The 23,841-nt window shown below is 36.9% G+C and overlaps 1 protein-coding gene across 1 annotated transcript in view; it reads right to left on the bottom strand.

Moving 5' to 3' along the window:
- Positions 1-23,841, bottom strand: part of FBN2 (fibrillin 2) — a 232,723-nt gene that overhangs the window by 113,410 nt on the left and 95,472 nt on the right. The window contains exon 8 of the mRNA XM_060006959.1: positions 5,429-5,554. Within this exon, the coding sequence (XP_059862942.1) occupies positions 5,429-5,554 (126 nt within the window). The remainder of the gene's footprint in view (positions 1-5,428; positions 5,555-23,841) is intronic.

The raw sequence follows: 23,841 nt of genomic DNA, 5'->3' as shown, positions 1-23,841 counted from the left end.
CCACACTGAGGAAGAGGAAGCAATCCGTCTCTTCTGATTAAAATATAAATCTATCCTGAAACAAAATAATGGTACTCTTATCAGAGTTTGTTTCATGGCTTGACATTTAGTCTAAACTTGATTTACGTGAACTAACAGTTAATTATACAATGTGATGAAAACTTGGTAAAAGATGGAGGTGGGGCTTACCTTGAAAAAAATACATCTCCTGTTGAATGAGCTTTGCTTATTAAAAATGAAGGGGTCAGCCAGAAAACCCTGATGAGGTTAGCTCAGGTCAGAAGACTAGCGACAGTAGGTGTTCAGTACATAGAAACCATTGCCTCAGACATCAGCCCCTCATACTGGAGACCTGCACTTGTCTCGCTGAGAGTCTGGCGCCAACCTGAGTTCCACTTGATTAATTCTGCAGATTCTTGCTATTCCTAAAACACTTTCATGTTGCTTTTGTGTTTCTATCATACAAGACTAACTAGAACTAGGAACAATGAAAGAAAGAGAACGACTGTGGCTCCTAGGTTTACTTCTTCCTTTAAAATAGTGAAGTTTGTCTTCCTCATTGTCTAACCTTCTCTTTCTAGGACATTCTTTCTTAATTAAAATTACTACCCCTGTTCCACCAGTCGCCTTTTATATGATTTTGGGGTTAAAACTCGAACACTATACTGTTTCATCCCTGTCTCCCTTCCTCCATTAGTTAAACATTTTTAGGAGTTTTGGTTTATCCTTCAAGCATTTGTTGCAAATGCACGCACACACATGTAATCAACACCCATCATCACAAAGAGTGCTGCACAAGGACAGCATATCCTGACCATCACTGTCAGAAGATCTTCCTCATTTCGCTTAAACAGTCTTCCCTCGTCTTTTGTCTCTGTACTGCTCAAAATTCTTGATGGGCTCCACCATCCTCAGGATCAACCTGCAACTTCTTAGCATGGCAGTTAACGAGCCTCAACAATAGAGTCTTCATCTTAACCCATCTTTCCTGTTTTGTCTCCAACTACTTTCTCACTCAGCTCTCTTTCCCAGACAAGCTCTCCTCACCGTCTCCAAGCCCCCTCACTTTCAGCATCTGTACGGCTGCTGACACCTTTCTCTTCGCTCAGTGCGGTCTTATTCCTTTGTTTAGCTGTCATCCATCTTTCAAAGTCTCTATCAGTGCTCACTTCCTTGAGAACTTTAACTATAATAATCAGGACTTTCTTTTGGACTTACAGCACTTATTGGCTAAGAAATTATTTAGCAATTAATGACCCACTGCCTCAAACTGTCTCTTACGTTACTACTTTTCACATTATGTTTTCAGGTTTTGTTTTCTCAAGAATACTCCATGGCAATACTGTGCACTGAAACTTTTGTAAAGCTCAAGGAAATGCACAAGGATATTGTGGCAACATCATATTACCTTAAGGACTTCTAAATGCTTACTTTCATTTTCTGAACTTCACTTGCTGCTGACTGTCACTTTCCAGTCCCCCAAATAGGGTCCCTGCTAGTTCTGTGTGCACGACAGTAGCTGGCACATTAACCTGCATACAGAATTTGCTCACGGCTGCTTGTCAATCATTACTGACTCGCTGACTGCCAGTCACTCTTCTTGCCTCTACTGCAACGTGGAAATTAGGTATTAATAATGCCATGAATATTATAATGACATTGAATTACTAAATGATATAAGGGTCATTAAGTTGTGCTATTAAAAATGCTTCTAAGAAAAAAAATATTAGGTATGGGTGGACTCTTTTTCGAAATGACATATGTTAGTACTCTTTGTTAAAAAGGAGAGCTGTTTCCAGTATATTTTTTAAAACTTGATGGAAAACAGGAGATAAAATCAAATTAAGAATTTGATTTTTATATTTAGCATAAAATGAAATGGGAAAACTATCCTCATTTATAATTAAAATGCCCCACTAAACTCTCCTGCCATATAAAGCTACTTCCTACACATGAAAGAAAAAGGCAGTTTATTGATGCTTTATAATGTTGTATAGATTCAAGATGTTTTGATTAACTAGAATAAGGGATTAGGGCAGCATTCACCATGTGCCACTCTTAAAATAAAGGTGCAGATAACATGCAGTTTCTTACTTAAGAAAAAGCTTTCAGTTCATCCAACTCATTATTGTTAGCATACATGTGGTTACAAAATAAACAGCATGGAAATATTTATGACATATATAATTCAATCATAAATAAATTCCATCTAAGAAAATACAGACTCAGATTTTAAAAAATCAAAACCAAAGATCTCTTACATATTAAAATGCTAGATTTATTTTTTTCATATGTGGAAAACACATACTTATTCCAAATGAAACATAGTTATTCAAAAAATTTTTAAGCTGCTTATTACTTAATTTTAACATTGGTTTTACAATTTTGGAACATCATTCTCCCCTCCTTAGGGGCTTTCCTCTGTTCCTGTGTCAGGATATTGATACTGAAATGAATGGGAACTCATGGTTAGCAAAGAACTCACTGTGCCTCAGGTCTCTGGAGCTCAAGCAGGCTTTCTCACCTTCTGAGCATTGGGGACTGTAACTCAGTGCCATCATATCATGTCCAGCAGGATGCCAAATGATGCAAAGCAGTTATTAACCAACATTAAATTCTTACATTCAATGTCATCTCATTCATTCATTTGCTGGTTTGCCTATTCATTCAGAAAAGATTTACTGAGCCCAAACTTCTAAGGAAGGGACTACATAAGGCACAGGGGACAGAAAGCTGCATAAGGCAGGACCTAACGGAGCTCAGAGTCTGGCCAATGAGTAAAGCACAAATACCTGTGACACTGTGATAAACCCAGAAATGAAGGAAATAAAAAATATTACAGGAGGGGCGGATTGATTTTGCCTGACAAGAAAATGTGGGTTAAGCAGGGATGGCTATAAAGAAATGTGATACCTAAGTGGGTACTTAAAGGATGAGGTGGGTTTTAACAAGCGTAGAAGGGGGAAATCAAGATGCTTCAGGCAGAGGAAGTACTGTGGGCAGTGTGCTCATGTACTGCAATAAGAGAAACGTGAGTGTGAGGTATAAGTGGTTAGAGACGAGTCCTGAATACAGGCTGGGTCAGGCTCTAAAGGGCTTTGAAAGTCCAGTAAAGGCTGATAACTTTATATAAAAAAGCAAGAGATAGAGTTTACCATGATTTAATGGTAAACCAAATATCTGACATTGAAGAAAACAACCTCAAAAAATCACTGGGGATCTTGATCATATGAATATGATGAAAAATACGCTTCCTTTTCAATGCAAAAAAATGAGCATGTGTTGACTAAAGAAAGACTTAGAAACTTAAGAAATGAGAGAGAAAGAAACAACTTAGAAATCTGATATAAAACACTAACATTTGTTACGGCAAATTGTGCCTTCTTACTAGTTGGTCTAGTTGTACAATTCATTCCCAAAGGCCTTCAATTACTCCACATTGTCTACCAAATAAAATACATACATCTTATTTGGCATTTTCAGAACTTCATGGTGATAACCTCACTTATGTCTCCAGCCACATTTCTTTTAGCCATTTCTAGAATATAAGTTTCCTTAAGTCAGGGTCTATGGCATCCAGCCAGTGATGTTCAACGATGACTCCCAAACTGACATTTTTCCAACAGAGTTGAGTTCATGCCTATTTCAAGCTGATGACTGCATATATGCGTGTATGTATATGCACATTCTTTTCCTATACAGTTTAAGAAAATTAAGCCAAGTATAGGTAGTTCTACTAATTTTCAATTCTGTTAAACTATGTTAAATGAATCAGACTTACTATGCAGTGAGCCAACTGGTAACACTGACCCTAAAAACAGCTAATTTGCTCAGTTTTATAGACTTAACGCCTCTATAATGTTTTACCTAGTGTAAGATAGAACTCGGATTCATTCGTGAAGAACAAATAATTGTCATTCAAATCTCATAATACTCCAACGGGAAAGGGAGGTTCCAAATGGACATTGTACTTTTCAAAGCAGACTGTCAGAGTGGTGGTAGAGAAACCACTCATGCTGGACACCTTGATATCTAGGCACAGGGTCTCTGTCACCTTAAAGCAGATAAGGAGACAGTGTAGAACCACAGGTAACACAGGTGCAGAGAGATCTGGATTCAAATCGTGGCTCCATTTGTCAGCCCTGTAACATCATGTAAGTCACTTTACCTCTCTAAACCTCAATTCCTTCATCTATAAATCAGAATAATTATGCCTATCACACACGGCTATTTTAAGGAGTACATCTTCATTCTCCTATACCTCCTCCTTCCCCTAATGATAATAACAGAAGTAATAAGAAATATTTTATTGAACATTTACTAGAAGAAACTGAAGTATAGACAGGTCAGTAGCTTACCCAAGGCCCCACCACTATGTGATAATGAGGTGATACAGATGTCCAGTGCCTTACACGTGGTATGTATTTCATAAATGGCAGCTGTCAATTTTACTACCACTACCATAGCTTCTTCTTTGACTGCTATTGCTACTTTTCTATTACTATTTACGATGACACCATAGTATTCTGAAGGCAGGATCTCCATTTCTCATGTTTGCTGTTGCACGGCCATAGCATAGTGTTTGGCATATCAACACATTTTATCCAGTGAATTCAAGACTTTTTACTGGTGGCCTAGGACTTCTAGCTTACATCCTGAACCCTCTGTTATTTCCTCTCTTCAACCCAGTTCACTTCGACATCCTTTGGATTTACAAAGTCCCTGGAAGTTAGTTGCTCACACACCCTCCCAGTGGGGATGGGAGACGGTCATTGCCCAGACGGTCATCCTCCAGCAAACTAAGCAACTCTCGTCTTTGGGTGCTGCTTTAATTTCCCTAATTCCTGTACTATATGAATCTTTAGTGCTCTTAAAGTCTAAGGCTTGTTCAAAAATAGATTACCTACACATGACTCTTTTATCTTTCTAAACAAAAGAGAACATGAAAATATATACGCCTTTAATTAAAATATGCTTAAAACAAAATTAAAGGTATCGATTTCTTTTCTGTAATAACTATTTTCACTAGAATAAACACATGCTAAGTAAATAAGACACTACATTCATGATTCATAGCAATGAAAGAACACTTAATTACTACATTTTGTCTCCCAAAGTAGATTTTTAAAAATCTTTCTCATGCCTTTGTGTCTGTTAACACTTGGCAAGAGCAGTGTCTTGAGGAAATCTTTCTTCATTTCAGAAATGGCTTTGACAACATAAAGCAAACCCAGATGGCTTCTGAAACTGAAGTTTTTGCAAAGAGCACCTGGTCGATCAGTCCCTCAATAGTGGTACCGTTTATTTTAAACAACTCTTCCAGCATTTTCCCAGTCATTTTATAATCGTTGCCATCTCCGTACCTGTTTGGGCTGTTCTGTCATTAGAAAGAAGCAGTGTATTGTGCCTTCAAAACTACAAGGCTTACCGATGCACCGAGAGCCATCTGTTGAGGTTACATATCCACGTGGACAAACGCAAAAATAGCTTCCCACGGTGTTGGAACATTCGCCAGTTTCACATATCCCAGGAATGATGCTGCACTCATCAACGTCTAATCAGGGGAAGAAGGAGAAGATGACTGAGAAAGGCCTTCATTAAATAGCTTTTAAAAGGGATTTTTTAAAAAGAGTATGAGAGCACTCATGGTTGATTAGGTCAGATCATATAACCCTGAAGATACTCTTGTTTCAGGCCCTAAAGAATTTCTCACACATATCTATGGGAACTGAGATGAAAGTAAACTCCCATGGCAGTAAAACAAGGCCAACTAAAGCAAAACTCTATATCCTTTTTTTTCCCCCAAATGCAATTTAAATTGGAAATAAGTAAAGATGTAAATGTTTTAGTTTCCATTCTACATCAATTAGGGAATTATCCTACTAGAGACTTTAAAAAAAAACACGTGCATGGATGATATTTTAAAATATGAAATAACTACATTTAAAAATGTGTAGCTAATTTTCACATTAATTATTTGAACCAATGGAGGGTGGCAAGCACTTTTCTTTTTCTATTTGGCTTCAGGATACGTTTTTGTACTTACATGTGAATATCGGTATATTTGACATTCTGGAAATTAAGTTCAAACCTAAAATAATACAGTAAAATGGCAAAGGGCAAACTTGGGTGGCTTTGGGAAGTGTCCAGTTTTCCTATTGTGCCTCCCTGCACTTATCCATTCAGTTTACTCAATGTTAGGACTAGTCTACTCCCTTTCACATTAATGAAAGGTCTGCTTTCTTTTAAACTGTCCCCAAACCAGAAAACCTGGTCATTTATATAAGCTTTAATGTACTTTTCTTTTAGTTCAATAAGCAGAGAGAGGTGGAAAGTCAACAAAGCTACAATTAGGTACACTGGAAGCTACTTGTTAATACATTTAAAAGGAAATGAGCCATTGTGAGGAGAATCCAGCCACAGATGCCTGGGAGTTAGCTGTCCTTTTTAAGGAACAGAGCTAGCAAAGATCAGTGAATACAGGGAACAATTATAAAAGCCATAAGCATAGATGATTACTGAAAAGTAAACCTGAGCTTTTAGTTTTGTTTTAGATGCATATATATATACACACACACATATATGTTTAAGTGTATCAATAAAAAGCAAAGGAAAAATTATATGCTAATTGTAAATACAAGGAAATAAATTTTAAACCCCACAATTAAAGAATGGTTGACAATGCCTTTCTTAAATTCCTCTATTGCTCTATTCATCCTTTTTTCCCGCCGTTTACTGACAAGTCATTCTTGCCTACAAGCTGTATTATGAAATAACTATATGCCTGTGTCTTCTTGGAAAGTTCTTAATAAAAAAGTTACCAGATTCAGACTTTTCTGAAATAATATCTTCATTAGAGGCTTAACAGTTAGCCACTGAAGGCACAGTGGTACAAATCATAATCTACCAATTCCCCTAGAGAGCTCAGAATTCTAACATGAATTGGTTACATGAGAAGCAAACATATAATGTGGTGAAAGAGTTACCATCAGATTTAATCCAACAAAATGAAACCATATGTGCAAAATTAGGGTCTGCTGCATCCTGTGTTGCTATCTTAGTGCAGGGCATCTTAATAAAACCGAATGTGGATTCAGAAGAGAAAGGAAACTAGAACAGCTATACTCTAATCACCAAATAAACTGATAATCACTTCTAGATAAGGAAGACAAAAAGAAAAAGAGAATAGCACACAGTAAAGCAGCAAGCACTACAAAAGTGAAGGACCAAAACTTTCCTTCTGATCCTCTTATATCCAAAGTTATGACAATAGTCAAGGCACTTATGGAGCCCAGGATTGATCCAAATTCTTAAAAATTAGGAATCTTCATTTAGTCCTTAATTTAAGTATTTACTCTTATTTTCAGCCATTTCCTTTCATAATAAAAAACTTCTTTGTGCTCTACTTCCAAATAGCCTCCTGACAACAAAAAGAGTAGAAACTGAAAGATGTTTGACATTTTTCTTTTTTAAGTGGAGAAAAATAACCCTGGAACATAGAAGAACACATGGAATGATATTAAATTTGTGGGTTTTGTGTTAAATATTTTATTTTACAAAAACTCCATGTTTCACAATTCTCCTTAGAATTAAGTTAGAACCTTGAAAAGTTAGCTTCCAAATAATTATATGTAAAAGGTTCCCAGTAAAGTATTTAAGAATTCTATATGAACAATAGGAATATTTTTCATTTATTTTTGGGCTAGGCTCCCCCTCAAATTTTAATAATTAAAAAATTTGGTGTTTTGTTTTTTTACTGATCAAAAAACCCTGCCTTTCGATGTGCCCAATATTTATTCATCAATTTAAATTTAGTGTTGACATTTATGTTAAGAAGGATACGTGCATTTAGCTCTTCTGTAATAATAGTTTTTCAAGACCATACGTCACAATCAGATTTGGAAGTAGTATCTTCACAAATACAAAACATACATTGCCTATGTAGGTACAAACAAGTAAGCCTAATAGGGACGAGTCTATTCACAGGAAAAGGCAGTCTTAATGGGAATTCATTTCATTCACGTTCTGCATACCTAATATGCTTCTGTCCATCTCCCCTTGAACTTTTCAAAAAACGTTTATTTATTAGTTTGGAGGCTTTGGTCTGTAATAGAAAAACTGATCCAAACTGACATAAACCAGAAATTTAATAGCTTGCATATCTGGCAGTCCAGAAGTGGCAAGGATTTTAGGGTTGTTTTAAGGCAATGTCTCTTGCTCGGCTTCTCTGAGATCTACTCACCTATCTCTCCTCTGTGCTTTGATGTCATCCTTAAGGCTGACTTCCCTGATGGAAGCAAAATGGTTATAGCAGTCCTAGGCTAGATCTTTGACTGGTATATCTAGTGGAGAAGAGAGGGTGTCTCTTCCAGTGGTTCTCTTCTAAGAGGAGGAGAACTTTTTCCCAGGAGCACCCAGCAAATCTTCCCTTTTCTCCTAATATCCTGAACTGAGTCACATGCTAACTCTTTTGAATGATTCCTCTAGCCAGGAAAATGTGCTCATTGACTTAGGCCTGGAGTCCTGAACTAATTACTGCTGCAAGTGGAATACAGTTAGCTTTAGACTAATAAAAAACAATGAAAACAAAAATAAAAGCCAAAAACAGTATGGGTGAATACAACTGAAAATACAGCATAGTTGAACAATGGAAAGTGTACCAGTACGGTTGGGAAACTGATGAAGATAAGCTTAGCCAGTCAGCCATATGCTGAATCCTGAACCCATATGAGAGCTTTCCCAAGAACTTTGGCTTTTTTTCTGAAATGATTTAAGGTGTCTATGAAGAGGTTTAAATTAAACAAGAACATTTCATAAGCAAATCAATATTTCAGAAAGATAATCCTTGTGTTTAATGTAGATAGACAATAAATAGTCCAGTGATAAATGATGAGAGCCTGAAGTAAGCTTTATGATGAGGGAGAGAACTCATATTCAAGAGATTCTAGAGGGAGAATTCAACAGGACTTTGCCACTAGATAAATATCTCAGACTTCTGGCTTGATTGAGAAGGGAGCTAATGGCAGTGCTATTAACAGGAAATGGGATACAGAGGGAAGAACACATTTTGAGGTTTGGTTGAGTTTGGGACATTTTGAACAAGACATTTTGAAGAGAAATAGGCAGAAATTCCAACTCTTCAGCTAAAAATTTGAAACTCAGTAAAAAAAAGTAAGGGGTAAAGATGTATATTTGTGGTTTATCATCGACTCTGCAGATTGCTTTTGAAGTTGTAGCGATAAATGAGATTTCCAAAGAAGACACATAAATGAAAAGAATTGAATTTAAGGAGGGAACTCTGAGAATCACCACCATCCAAGGGAAAGTCAAAGGAAGAGAAGCCAGTACAGGAGACTGGGAGGAAGAATCAGGGAAGGTAAAAGCAAGAGTATGATGACAGGATAGTAAGGAAGAACTCTGTCAAAAAAGACGGAGCTTTAAGTGTGCCATGGGAGGGTAAAGAAAGAGAAGGACTGGAAAGTGTTTGGTAATTTGAAGAAGTGGAATACAGGTTTTTTTTGGTTTTTTTTTTTTTTAAAGGAAAGTAGATCTAAGCAAAACCATCTGACAGATTTCTGACTGCCAAACCACATAACCTCATATTTGTCAACCAACATTTACAACATTCACCGTAACTCTTACTCTAAGCAGAATATAATGAATAATTTGGTAAGTAGTGCTAAGTGTGATCTCAGATATCACTGAATTCTAAGAACATTGCCCTAGAGATTCTGTCAATTCCAATATTTACATGTCATACATAAAAGCAGTCCATGTAACAATTATGTTACAGAGAACTTAGAACAAATAAAATAAGAAATTTTGTTTAAGAAAAGTGCTCATAGAATATTTTCTTTCCATCCCATGCCAAGGAACCACATGTATTTAGCATATTGCATATAACTTTTCTTTTGGTATAGAAAAAAAGTAAATATTATTTCTCTTCTATGTACACTGAATTTGTATTAATATACTATTTGAAACTAGGAAAACTTACAGCTAAATTTTAAATATAATAAGTTGCTATTTCAAGCTTTTATAGAGACAACAGGCATTTTCAAAATGATAAAATAAGTTGTAATGGAAAAGTAATGTTTGCTTTACCCTTTTCAGATATTGAAAGGATAATGTATATCAATTGCACTCAGAATTTCACTGTATCTTTATAAAGAGCTTTATAAAAATATAATAATTGCATGGTAATACAGCCATCCACCTAAAGTACAAAATTCAACAATTTTTGGTATTTACAGGGTTGTACAACTGTCACTACAATTTAATTTTAGAGCAATTTCATTCCTGCCAAAGTAATTCCACCCCATTAGCAGTCACTCTCCCTACCTCCCTCTAAGCCCTAGGCAATAGCTAATCCATAACTAATAGATTTATGACTTATAACAGCTAACCTGTATCTATATATTTGCCTATTCTGGACATTTCATATAAAGGAACCATAAAATATAAGGTCTTTCATGACTGGCTTCTTTCACTTAGCATGATGTTTTCAAAGTTCAACCATGTTGCTGCAAATGTCAAAACTTCATTCCTTTAATTGCTGAATAATATTCTATTGTATGGATATACTATACTTTAGTTATCCATTCATCAGTTGATAGATATTTGAATTCTTTTCAATTTTTGGCTATTACGAGTAAAGCTGCTATGAACATTTGAGTACTACTTTTCTCTGGACATATGATTTCATCTCACATGGTATGCACACCTAGAAGTAAAATGGCTGAGTCATATGATAACTCTATATTTAACTTATTAAGGAACTGCCAAATTGTTTTCCAAAGCAGCTGTAATATTTAACGTGCTCACTTGCAATGTATGAGGATTCCAATTTCTCCACATCCTGCCAACACTCATTATTACCTTTTCTATTTTAAGGATGTGAAGTGGTATCACATTATACTCTTGGTTTGCATTTCCCTAATGACTAATAACGTTGAGCACACTTTAACGTGCTTATTGATTGCTTTTATATGTCTTCTTTGGAGAAATATCTATTCAATTACTTTGCCAGTTTTTAATTAAGTTATTTGTCTTTTTAAAATTGAGTTGTAAGAGTTCTTTATATATGTCCCATATCTGATACATGATTTGCATATAAATTTCCATATGAACCTTAGGATCAGATTGTCAATTTCTGCAAAAAAGCCAGTTGGGATTTTGACGGGGACTGTGTTGCATCTACAGGTCAATTTGAGGAATACTGTCATCTTAATATTTAGTCTTCCAATCTGCAAACATGGGATATCTTTCATTTAGATCTTCTTTAACTCCTTTCAACAAGGTTTTATAGTTTTAAGTGTACAAGTCTTTCACTTCCTTTGTTAAATTTGTTCATAAGCATTTATTCTTTTGGTCCTATTGGATGTGGAATACTTTTCTTAGTTTCATTTTCAGAATGTTCACTGCTAATGTATGGAAATACAATTCATTTTTATATGTTGATATTCTATAGCAGCAACCTTGCTGAACTGTTTACTGGGTCTAAATATAGCTTTTTTTTTTTTTTTTTTTGCAGTACGCGGGCCTCTCACTGCTGCGGCCCCTCCCGTTGTGGAGCACAGGCTCCGGACGCGCAGGCCCAGCGGCCATGGCCCACGGGCCCAGCCACTCCGCGGCATGTGGGATCTTCCCGGACCGGGGCACGAACCCGTGTCCCCTGCATTGGCAGGCGGACTCGCAACCACTGCGCCACCAGGGAAGCCCTAAATATAGCTTTTTAGAGGATATCTTCTCCACTTTAGTGGATACCTTACTCATTTTAGTTGATCCCTTATCCACTGAATGTGTGTCATCTGCAAATAGTTTTTCTTCCTTTCCAACCTGGATACTTTTTATTTCCTTTTCTTTCCTAACTGCCCTGGCTAGAACCTCCACCACAATGTTGAATAGAAGTTGTGAGAGTGAATATCTATTTTATTCCTGATCTTCAGGGAAGCATTGATTCTTTTGCCAGTTAGTATGATGTTAGCTATAGTTTTTTATATATGTCCTTTATCAGGTTGAGAATGTACCCTCTATTCCTAATTTATTGATCATTTTTATCATGAAAGGGTGTCAGATTTTTTTCAAATACTTTTCCTGCATATATTGAGATGATCATATGGCTTTTGTCCTTTATTCTACTTATATGATATATTACAGTACTTGATTTTCAGATGCTGAACCAACTTGCGTTCCTGGGATAAATCCTAATTGATAATGATGTATAATCATTTTTATATGTGGCTGGATTTAGTGTGCTCATGTTTTCTTGAAGATATTTGCATCTACGTTCATAAGAAATGTTAATGAAAATGCTATTAATTCTTCATAAAACTCTCAATTTTCTCTCTTTAAATCAAATAAATAGATTTAAATTCAGCATCTACCATTCATTCATGAACTCATTAAGTAATTGCTGATTAAAGTCCTTTGTCATATAACATGTATCAGCCATACATAATCTCTAACCATCATGAATTTATAATTTATTAAGTAGGTAAATTTAAAACAAGGCATGATATGATTGATTCCACCATATAAGATTAACAATATGCTACTTCAATTTAATTATGAGAAACAGGAAAAGTTCTTGGAGGACATAGTAGTTGATAAAAGACCCTAAAGAATGGGGCAGAATTTAAACAGGCAGAGAAGATGGGAAAAACTATAAGCCAAAAACTATGGATGAGGAATGAAGACTTTCCCATGAGCTGCGGGTATTTATAAGGAGTAGAAGATACAACTAGAAGGTTAGAATGACATTCTCAAGAATCTTTTCTTGCTCTGTAGCAACGAGGAGCAACTGAATCACTAAGCAGGAGAAAGGGAATAAGAATATTACTTTTGGGGGACTTCCTTGGTGGTCCAGTGGTTAAGAATCTGCCTTCCAATGCAGGAGATGCGGGTTCGATTCCTGATTGGGGAACTAAGATCCTACATGCTGTGGGGCAACTAAGCCTGCATACTGCAGCTACTGAGCCTGTGCACCACAACTAGACAGCCCGTATGCCGCAACTAGAGAAGGCTGTGTGCCACAATGAAGAGCCCACATGCCACAACAAAGACCCAGCACAGCCAAAAAGAAAAAAAAAAAAACGGATTATTACTTTTGGCAATGCTTTGTGCCAGTGTTGATAAAGAAGAACAGTTCTAGGGTAAAAATGGGGTCAGAGGCAGATATGGTCTAAGCTCCAGTTAATGAGGGTGGGACTAGGAGAAGAAAGAATAAATGAAAGGGAGACCTTCAAGATGGCAGAGGAGTAAGACATGGAGATCACCTTCTTTCCCACAAATATATCAGAAATACATATACATGTGGAACAACTTCTACAGAACACCTATTGAATGCTGGCAGAAGACCTCAGACTTCCCAAAAGCCATGTGAATGACAAGGTCTTGGTGCCCCGGCCGGGTGTCAGGCCTGTGCCTCTGAGGTTAGAGCCGAGTTCAGGACTTTGGTCCAGCAGAGACCTCCCGGCTCCACATAATAGCAAACGGCGAAAGCTCTCCCAGAGATCTCCATCTCAACACAAAGACCCAGCTCCACTCAACGACCAGCAAGCTTCAGTACTGGACACCCTATGCCAAACAACTAGTAAGACAGGAACACAACCCCACCCATTAGCAGAGAGGCTGCCTAAAATCATAATAAAGTCACAGACACCCCAAAACACACCACCGTACACGGCCCTACCCACCCGAAAGACAAGATCCAGCCTCATCCACCAGAACACAGGCACTAGTCCCCTCCACCAGGAATCCTACACAACCCACTGAACCAACCATAGCCACCAAGGGCAGACAGCAAAAACAACGGGAACTCCAAACCTGCAGCCTGCAAAAAGGAGACCCCAAACAAGACAGAGAAACACACAGCAGATGAAGGAGCAAGGTAAAAAGCGACCAGACCTAACAAATGAAGAGGAAATAGGCAGTCTACCTGAAAAAGAATTCAGAATAATGATAGTAAACGTGATCCAAAATCTTGGAAATAGAATGGAGAAAATACAAGAAACATTTAACAAGGACCTAGAAGAACTAAAGATGAAACAAGCAACGATGAACAACACAATAAATGAAATTAAAAATACTCTAGATGGGATCAATAGCAGAATAACTGAGGCAGAAGAACGGATAAGTGACCTGGAAGATAAAAGAGTGGAAATAACTACTGGAGAGCAGAATAAAGAAAAAAGAATGAAAAGAACTGAGGACAGTCTCACAGACCTCTGGGACAACATTAAACGCACCAACATTCAAATTATAGGGGTTCCAGAAGAAGAAGAGAAAAAGAAAGGGACTGAGAAAATATTTGAAGAGATTATAGTTGAAAACTTCCCTAATATGGGAAAGGAAATAGTCAATCAAGTCCAGGGCTTCCTGGAGTCCTGAGAGTCCCATACAGGATAAAACCAAGGAGAAACATGCCAAGACACATATTAATCAAGCTATCAAAAATTAAATACAAAGAAAAAAATATTAAAAGCAGCAAGGGGAAAACAACAAATAACATACAAGGGAATACCCATAAGGTTAACAGCTGATGTTCAGCAGAAACTCTGCAAGCCAGAATGGAGTGACAGGACATACTTAAAGTGATGAAAGGGAAAACCTATAAACAAGATTACTCTACCCTGCAAGGATCTCATTCAGATTCAGTGGAGAAATTAAAACCTTTACAGACAAGAAAAAGCTAACAGAATTCAGCACCACCAAACCAGCTTTACAACAAATGCTAAAGGAATTTTCTAGGCAGGAAACACAAGAGAAGGAAAAGACCTACAAAAACAAACCCAAAACAATTAAGAAAATGGTAATAGGAACATACATATTGATAATTACCTTAAATGTAAATGGATTAAATGCTCCAACCAAAAGACACAGACTGGCTGAATGGATACAAAAACAAGACCCATATATATGCTGTCTACAAGAGACCCACTTCAGACCTAGGGACACATACAGACTGAAAGTGAGGGGATGGAAAAAGGTATTCCATGCAAATGAAAACAAAAAAACCTGGAGTAGCAATTCTCATATCAGACAAAACAGACTTTAAAATAGAGACTATTACAAGAGACAAAGGAGGACACTACATAATGATCAAGGGATACATACATAATGCACTACATAATAATCAAGGGATCAAGAAGAATATATAATAATTGTAAATATATATGCACCCAACATAGGAGCACCTGAGTACATAAGGCAAATGCCAATACCCATAAAAGGGGAAATTAACAGAAACACAATCCTAGTAGGGGACTTTAACACCCCACTTTCACCAGCGGACTGATCATCCAAAATGAAAATAAATAAGCCAACACAAGTTTTAAACAACACATTAAACAAAATGGACTTAATTGATATTTATAGGACATTCCATCCCAAAACAACAGAATACACTTTCTTCTCATGTTCTCATGAAACATTCTGCAGGATAGACCATATCTTGGGTCACAAATCAAGCCTTGGTAAATTTAAGAAAACTGAAATCATATCAAGTATCTTTTCTGACCACAATGCTATAAGACTAGATATCAATTACAGGAAAAAAAACTGTTAAAAATACAAACACATGGAGGCTAAACAATACACGACCAAGAGACCACTGTAGAAATCAAAGAGGAAATCAAAAAACTACCTAGAAACAAATGACAATGAAAACACGACGATGCAAAACCTATGGGATGCTGCAAAAGCAGTTCTAAGAGGGAATTTTAGCAATACAATCCTACCTCAAGAAACAAGAAAATTCTCAAATAAACAACCTAACCTTAAACCTAAAGCAATTGGAGAAAGAAGAACAAAAAAACCCCAAAGTTAGCAGAAGGAAAGAAATCATAATGATCAGATCAGAAATCAATGAAAAAGAAATGAAGGAAATAATAGCAATGATCAACAAACTAAGAGCTGGGTCTTTGAGAGGATAATCAAAATTGATAAACCATTAGCCAGACTCATCAAGAAAAACAGGGAGAAGACTCAAATCAATAGAATTAGAAATGAAAAAGGAGAAGTAACAACTGACACTGCAGAAATACAAAGGATCATGAGAGATTACTACAAGCAACTCTATGCCAATAAAATGGACAACCTGGAAGAAATGGACAAATTCTTAGAAAAGCACAACCTTCTGAGACTGAAACAGGAAGAAATAGAAAATATAAACAGACCAATCACAAGCACTGAAATTGAGACTGCTATTAAAAATCTTCCAAAAGCCCTGGACGAGATGGCTCACAGGCGAATTCTATCAAACGTTTAGAGAAGAGCTAACATCTATCCTTCTCAAACTCTTCAAAAACTTAGGGGAGGGAGGAACACTCCCAAACTCATTCTACAAAGCCACCATCACCCTGATACCAAAACCAGACAAAGATGTCACAAAGAAAGAAAAGTACAGGCCAATATCATTGATGAACACAGATGCAAAAATCCTCAACAAAATACTAGCAAACAGAATCCAACAGCACATTAAAATGATCATACACCATGATCAAGGGGGTTAATCCCAGGAATGCAAGGATTCTTCAATATATGCAAAACAATCAATGTGATACACCATGTTAACAAATTGAAGGAGAAAAACCATATGATATCCCCAATAGATGGAGAAAAAGCTTTCAACAAAATTCAACACCCATTTATGATAAAAAACCTCTAGAAAGTAGACATAGAGGGAACTTACCTCAACATAATAAAGACCATATATGACAAACCCACAGCCAACATTGTTCTCAAAGGTGAAAAACTGAAACCATTTCCATTAAGATCAGGACCAAGATAAGGCTGTCCACTCTCACCACTATTATTCAACAGAGTTTTGGAAGTTTTAGCCACAGCAATCAGAGAAGAAAAAGGCATCCAAATCAGAAAAGAAGAGTTAAAGCCGTCTGTTTGCAGATGCCATGATACTATACATAGACAATCCTAAAGATGCTACCAGAAAACTACTAGAGCTAATCAACGAATTTGGTAAAGTAGCAAGATACAAAATTAATGAACAGAAATCTCTTGCATTCCTATACACTAATGATGAAAAATTTGAAAGAGATATTAAAGAAACACTCCCATTTACCATTGCAACAAAAAGAATAAAATACCTAGGAATCAACCTAAGGAGACAAAAGACCTGTATGCAGAAAACTATAAGACACTGATGAAAGAAATTAAAGATGATACAGATGGAGAGATATACCATGTTCTTGGATTGGAAGAATCAAGATTTTGAAAATGACTATACTACCCAAAGCAATCTACAGATTCAGTGCAATATCTATCAAACTACCAATGATATTTTTCACAGAACTAGAACAAAAAATTTCACAATTTGTATGGAAACACAAAAGACCCCAAAGAGACAAAGCAATCTTGAGAAAGAAAAATGAGCTGGAGGAATCAGGCGCTCTGACTTTAGACTATACTACAAAGGTACAGTAATCAAAACAGTATGGTACTGTCACAAAAACAGAAATATAGATCAATGGAACAGGATAGAAACCCCAGAGATAAACCCATGCACATATGGTCACTTTATTTTTGATAAAGAAGGCAAGAATATACAATGGAGGAAAGACAGCCTCTTCAGTAAGTGGTGCTTGGAAAACTGGATGGCTACATGTGAAAGAATGAAATTAGAACACTCCCTAACGCCATACACAAAAATAAACTCAAAATGAATTAAAGACCTAAATGTAAGACCAGACACAATAAAACTCTTAGAGGAAAACATAGGCAGACATAAATCACAGTAAGATCATTTTTGAGCCACGTCCTATAGAAATGGAAATAAAAACAGAAATAAACAAATGGGGCCTAATGAAACTTAAAAGCTTTTGCACAGCAAAGGAAACCATAAACAAGACCAAAAGACAATCCTCAGACTGGAAGAAAATATCTGCAAACAAAGCAACTGACAAAGGATTAACCTCCAAAATATACAAGCAGCTCATGCAGCTCAATATCAAAAAAACAAACAACCCAATCCAAAAATGGGCAGAAGACCTAAATAGACATTTCTCCAAAGAAGATATACAGATTGCCAACAAACACATGAAAGGATGCTCAACATCATTAATCATTAGAGAAATGCAAATCAAAACTACAATGAGGTATCACCTCACACCAGTCAGAATGGCCATCATCAAAAAATCTAGAAACAATAAATGCTGGAAAGGGTGTGGAGAAAAGGGAACCCTCTTGCACTGTTGGTGGGAATGTAAATTGATACAGCCGCTATGGAGAACAGTACGGAGCTTCCGTAAAAAACTAAAAATAGAACTGCCATACGACCCCGCAATTCCACTACTGGGCATATACCCTAAGAAAACCATAATTCAAAAAGAGTCATGTACCACAATGTTCATTGCAGCTCTATTTACAATAGCCAGGACATGGAAGCAACCTATGTGTCCATGGACAGATGAATGGATAAAGAAGATGTGGTACATATATACAATGGAATATTACTCAGCCAAAAAAAGAAACGAAATTGAGTTATTTGTAGTGAGGTGGATGGACCTAGAGTCTGTCATACGGAATGAAGTAAGTCAGAAAGAGAAAAACAAATACCATATGCTAACACATATATATGGAATCTAAAAAAGAAAAAAAATGGTTTTGAAGAACCTAGGGGCAGGACAGGAATAAAGACACAAACGTACAGACGGACTTGAGGACACAGGAGGGGGAAGTGTAAGCTGGTACGAAGTGAGAGAGTGGCATGTACTTATATATACTACCATATGTAAAATAGATAGCTAGTGGGAAGCAGCCGCATAGCACAGGGAGATCAGCTCCGTGCTTTGTGACCACCTATGTGGGTGGGATAGGGAAGGTGGGAGGGAGACGTAAGAGGCAGGAGATATGGGTATGTATGTATATGTATAGCTGGTTCACTTTGTTATAAAGCAGAAACTAACACACCATTGTAAAGCAATTATACTCCAATAAAAATGTTTAAAAAAAAAGAAAGAATAAATGAAATGAATATAGACCCTGAAATCAAAGCGAGCGTATGGGAAAGGAACAATAAGGCTTCATTACTGAGCTAATATTAATAAAGTTAGTGAAGTAAAGAAACTATATTTTTGGCAAAGTTGATGGTTTCAGCATTAACATTTCAAGCTAATAATATGTAGAAAGCAGCTGAAAATTCAGGCTAAATCTTTAGAAAGTTATTGGCATCTATCTATGGATAAAGACAGTTGAAACCATCAATGTGAATAATCAGTGAGATGAGAATATAAAGGAAAGAGAAGAGAACATAAGAGAGGGTGTTAAAGATAGTTACAAAGGAGGTATATTCACTTGAAGGAAGAAAATCAAGCGAGAATAAAGAAAAAGTAAAAAGGTCACCAGAATTATTGAAAGCCTATTTAAATTTTAATCAAGTCAAGTGTGGTAGGTAGAATAATAGCCCACCAATGACATCAGAGCCCCAATCCTGGAGACCTGTGAATATGTTAGTTTACATGACAAAGGGGAATTAAGATTATTAATTGATTGGTCCTGCAATGGGGAGAGGACTGTGGATTATCTCGTCCTGGCTGCAACATAATCAAAGGTCCATTTGAACGGAAGAGGGTGGCAGAAATGTCAGATTCAGTGAGAGGTTTGAAGATGTCACACTGCTAGATTTGAAGAGAATGGAGGCCACTAGCCAAGGTATGAGGTCAGCTTCCAGAAGCTGGAAAAGTCAAGACAATGGATTCCCCTCTAGGTACACCAGAAGAAATGCAGTCCTGTCACCACCTTGATTTCAGCCCAGTGAGATCCATTTTAAACTTCTGATCTCCAGAATGTAAGATAATAAATCCGTGTTGTTTTAAGCCACTAAGTTTATAGCAATATGTTACAGCAGCGATAGGAAACTAATACACCAAGGAATTATATTTAAGAAGAAACAGGGTAATCAAGAATAGCGAATGCTATGAGGGATTCAAGAGAATAAAGGTAATTTTACGAAAGGATAAGAAACAGGTGCTAAGGAACTTAAGATTGCTGGTACAAACTAAGCTTTTAGGCGACTGTAGTGAAGAAAGTCAGAAAAAAATGGTATAGTGAGATGTGACCAAAGAGATGGAGGAGAGAGCTTTTGTGTTAATGTGGTTTAGGATGGCCTTGATTGTAGGTAAAGAGTAAGAGTCAGGGGTTTCCCTGATGGCGCGGTGGTTGAGAGTCCGCCTGCCAATTCAGGGGACACGGGTTTGTGCCCTGGTCCTGGAGGATCCCACATGCCGCGGAGCGGCTGGGCCCGTGAGCCATGGCCGCTGAGCCTGCGCGTCCAGAGCCTGTGCTCCGCAGCGGGAGAGGCCACAACGGTGAGAGGCCCACGTACCGCAAAAAAAAAAAAAAAAAGGGTAAGAGTCAGGAAAGAGAAGAGATGCAAGCTAGAAAATGAATTTATTAATAGCAAGAGTTAAAAGGAGTCTAGAAAGGTGATGGAATTAAGCATGGAGCTAGAACATTCTACTCTGGAAAGATGGGAAGACACTTCATCAAAGGCAGAGAAAATGGAAAATGAGGATGTAGTAATAAAGGGAATCTGAGGTTGAATAAGTTCATGTCAAATAGCTTCAGTCTATAGAATAAAATAGAGCACAGATGTTACAAAACTTTAATGTGCATAAGAATCACCTGGACAGCTTATTAATCATGCAGACTTTAACTTCTAGTCAGGATTTGTTGGTACTCCACTTCTGCTCCAAACACGGAACAATGACAAATAATATACAAAAAAGACAAAACAAAAAGAGCCAGCTGGTTTCAAAATACAAGATGAAAGTTTCCTTGGACCAGAAATAGAATTGCTAAGCTGTAACTACAGCTGAAACCAGGGGTTTGCTGGACTCCTTCCCCAGAAGCTGGCTGTGATGGGCAGGAGATCAGAATTATCCCTGATGACAATACGGTGTGATAAATACTAAAGCAGGAGTAGTGCAGGGTGACAAGGGAATGCAGAGGCAAAACAGGTCAGGAGAGACTTACACAGGAAAGTGACAGTTAAACTGAAACATAACAGGCAAATAGATCTAAAACAGGCTACAAAAATGAAACAGAGTATTGTTATCCAAGCAGAGAGAAGAGGGCACAAAGACAAGGCAACAAAGTGCACGACTTGAAGAATAAGTAAAAGTTAATGTGTCTGAATCACAGACTGCATAGAAAGAAACAAGCCTAGAGATGTAAGCAGAGGATGACATGCAGAAACTCTGTCTCGAGAACAGGAGACTAAGGAGGGATATGACCAAATCTGTGTTCTAGAAAAACCATCCTGGCTGCAATGTGGAAAAAAGATTGAGAAGAACAAGTAGGAGATAGGGAGACCTCAAAGAAAGCTGTCTCAGTAATCCAGAAAAGAGACCATGGTGATAAAGGCAGAGTGAAGCGGATGGATTCAAAATATATTTAAGATGTGGAATCCATCTAAATTCTTGGTGATAAAATGGTTGTATCAGGAAAGAGAGGTATTAAGAGTGCTATCCAGATTTATGCCTTGGGCTAGAAAGTGGGTAGTTGGGCCAATCACTGAGACAAGGGACTTGAGAAATGCTGGTAAAGGTACACACAGAGAGTTTGAGATAACTGGGGGGCATCCAAAGCATACATGTCTGGTACGCAGCTGCATACAAAGGTGGGAAGCTCGGGAGAGATCTAGGTTCTGTTTCTGGGAGCCAACTGCGTATAGATGTTGTTGTTGGTTTTTTTTTTTGGCGGGGGCGGCGGGCAGGAATGTCAGGTAACATAAGAAATGGAGAAAGTCCACCTAGTGAGCTGGCTGAAATTAGTTTCACTTGACTGGTAGGGATATTCTCTAGGTTACAATGGGTTCTAGAGTAAGTCAGAAGAAACAAAGAATGACTGTAGATAATCCCTAAGTGTGATGTGAAAGGAAGAAAAAAGAAAGGGCAGTGGCTCAAGGGAAAGACGGAAAGGAAAGGATATTTTTTTAGGATCATGGAAAACACTACGATCCACTGTACATCCAATGTATGGAGGACTAAAGCTTGTTATCTACTACGTAATATCAATATTTTTGTGTTATTTCAGGGTTTTACTATAGTATGACTATATATACCTTCTTTGTCCCTTTTCCTCTAGTTATAGGGAAGTATATTTAAAATACTCTGTGTGATAACATTAATAGGCAGTAAAGGAACCTTTTAAATTGAAAGGTTTTTTGTCCGCTTAGGCAAAATAATAGCATTTTCTTCTATGACTGTAGCAATGTAATGCATGGTTCCTTTTTGGCCTGAAACCAAGAGTGCATCTTTCTAAATACTAATTTGGAGTAACTCAGGCATGAAGTAATGGCAGCAAGAGGCAATTCTATCAGAGTGTTTTTAAGACTGCAACAACAATTGGAGAGCTATTTGTATTTCAAAATACATGAAAATTTCTGATAACATAGTCAAACAATATGAGTTTAAATTTTTGGTCTGCATCCCCAAATGATATCTCTTGGGAAGTGTAGCTATTTACCAGCTGTGGTTTTTCCCTTTCTTCCTATTTTTTCTTTTTTTTTTTTTTTTATTTACTCAGGGTGGCAATATTTTGTTACCTTTTGTTAGTCCAAGACAAATAAGACCAAATTATTTACAGGCTGCAAAATACTAAAGGCTTAAAAGGATGACATTGAGCTTCTGTAAAAGAATATTTCTAACAATTGAGTGATGAACTGTTTAAACCATGTCTTCTAAAATCTTTCTTTCTTCCAATTTTCTCTGCCCTCCATAATTATCTTAAAAATTTTAATATAGAAAAATTAAATTGAAAGGCTCTTTTAATGTTGAGTAAAACCTACAATTTTAACAACATAAAAGTCAGGAAATTCCAAAGTTAAATTCACTATAACCATTTGGACTTGGCAAAGATGCAAGCATTTAATATTTTCTGTTCCCATTTTTTCTTTTAAACATCAGTACATTAAGACATAATCATAAAACCCTTGGGATTTTTAAATGTATTTTGGCATAATGTAGTAGGAATCTTAATTTAAGAAATCTTGATCTTTCATCAATAATTTGATGATGCATCAAGGCATTTATTTTGTATTTTCTAAATAAATGGCATTAAGTGAAAATGCGTCCTACCTTCCATTATAGAATTATTATATAAATATTCATTAGCCTCTGTGCTTTTCATACTTATCGCCATAAAAGGAAATAAATTCAACAAAAATGGTATGCCCAGTTACTAAGACACATACTATATGCAATTCTTATTAAAAAAAGTTAATCTTTGAATTGTTACAGTTGTATTTTCCTGGGTTTGGCTGATTTCCTTATTCCCCTGATAGATTTCATTCATATATATCCAGTTTAAATTCAATATGTAACTGTACATACACTGAACTGCACAGACATATCTGTGTTTGTGCACAGATTGGATTGTGTAGGTGTAAGTATGCAGGGGTCACTCCTAAGGCTCACTCAGCCTGTAAAGCACACAATTTGATTTGCTCAAGGAGGTGATGGAGTTGCATAAATCCAACAACTCATCCACTAGCATTCTGTGTGCAAAGTGGCAAATTCAAAATGGCTGACTGGGAAAACTCACCAAGACTGATTGGACCTCACTGGGGTCACACTCTGGGCTGACAGAGCACAGACACATTTGCACAACATATTGAATGACTGCTTTACAGTACAAGACAGAATTGTTGCTTATCCACAGGAAGTAATCTGGACAATTCTCAAGGACACTGAAGCACCTCAGGGGTCTTCACTGAGATTCTGAAAGACCTTCATGTTTGAAATTCACTTTTCTTTAAATTACTCACAGGATCTGTCTGATGATTTATGCAAAAGTTAAATGTTTGCCTGCAGACTTACA

The sequence above is a fragment of the Delphinus delphis genome, chromosome 3 (assembly GCF_949987515.2).
Source record: "Delphinus delphis chromosome 3, mDelDel1.2, whole genome shotgun sequence".
Lineage (NCBI taxonomy): Eukaryota > Metazoa > Chordata > Mammalia > Artiodactyla > Delphinidae > Delphinus > Delphinus delphis.
The sequence above is the reverse complement of the archived record's forward strand: the minus strand, read 5'-3'. Positions and strand labels throughout refer to the sequence as shown.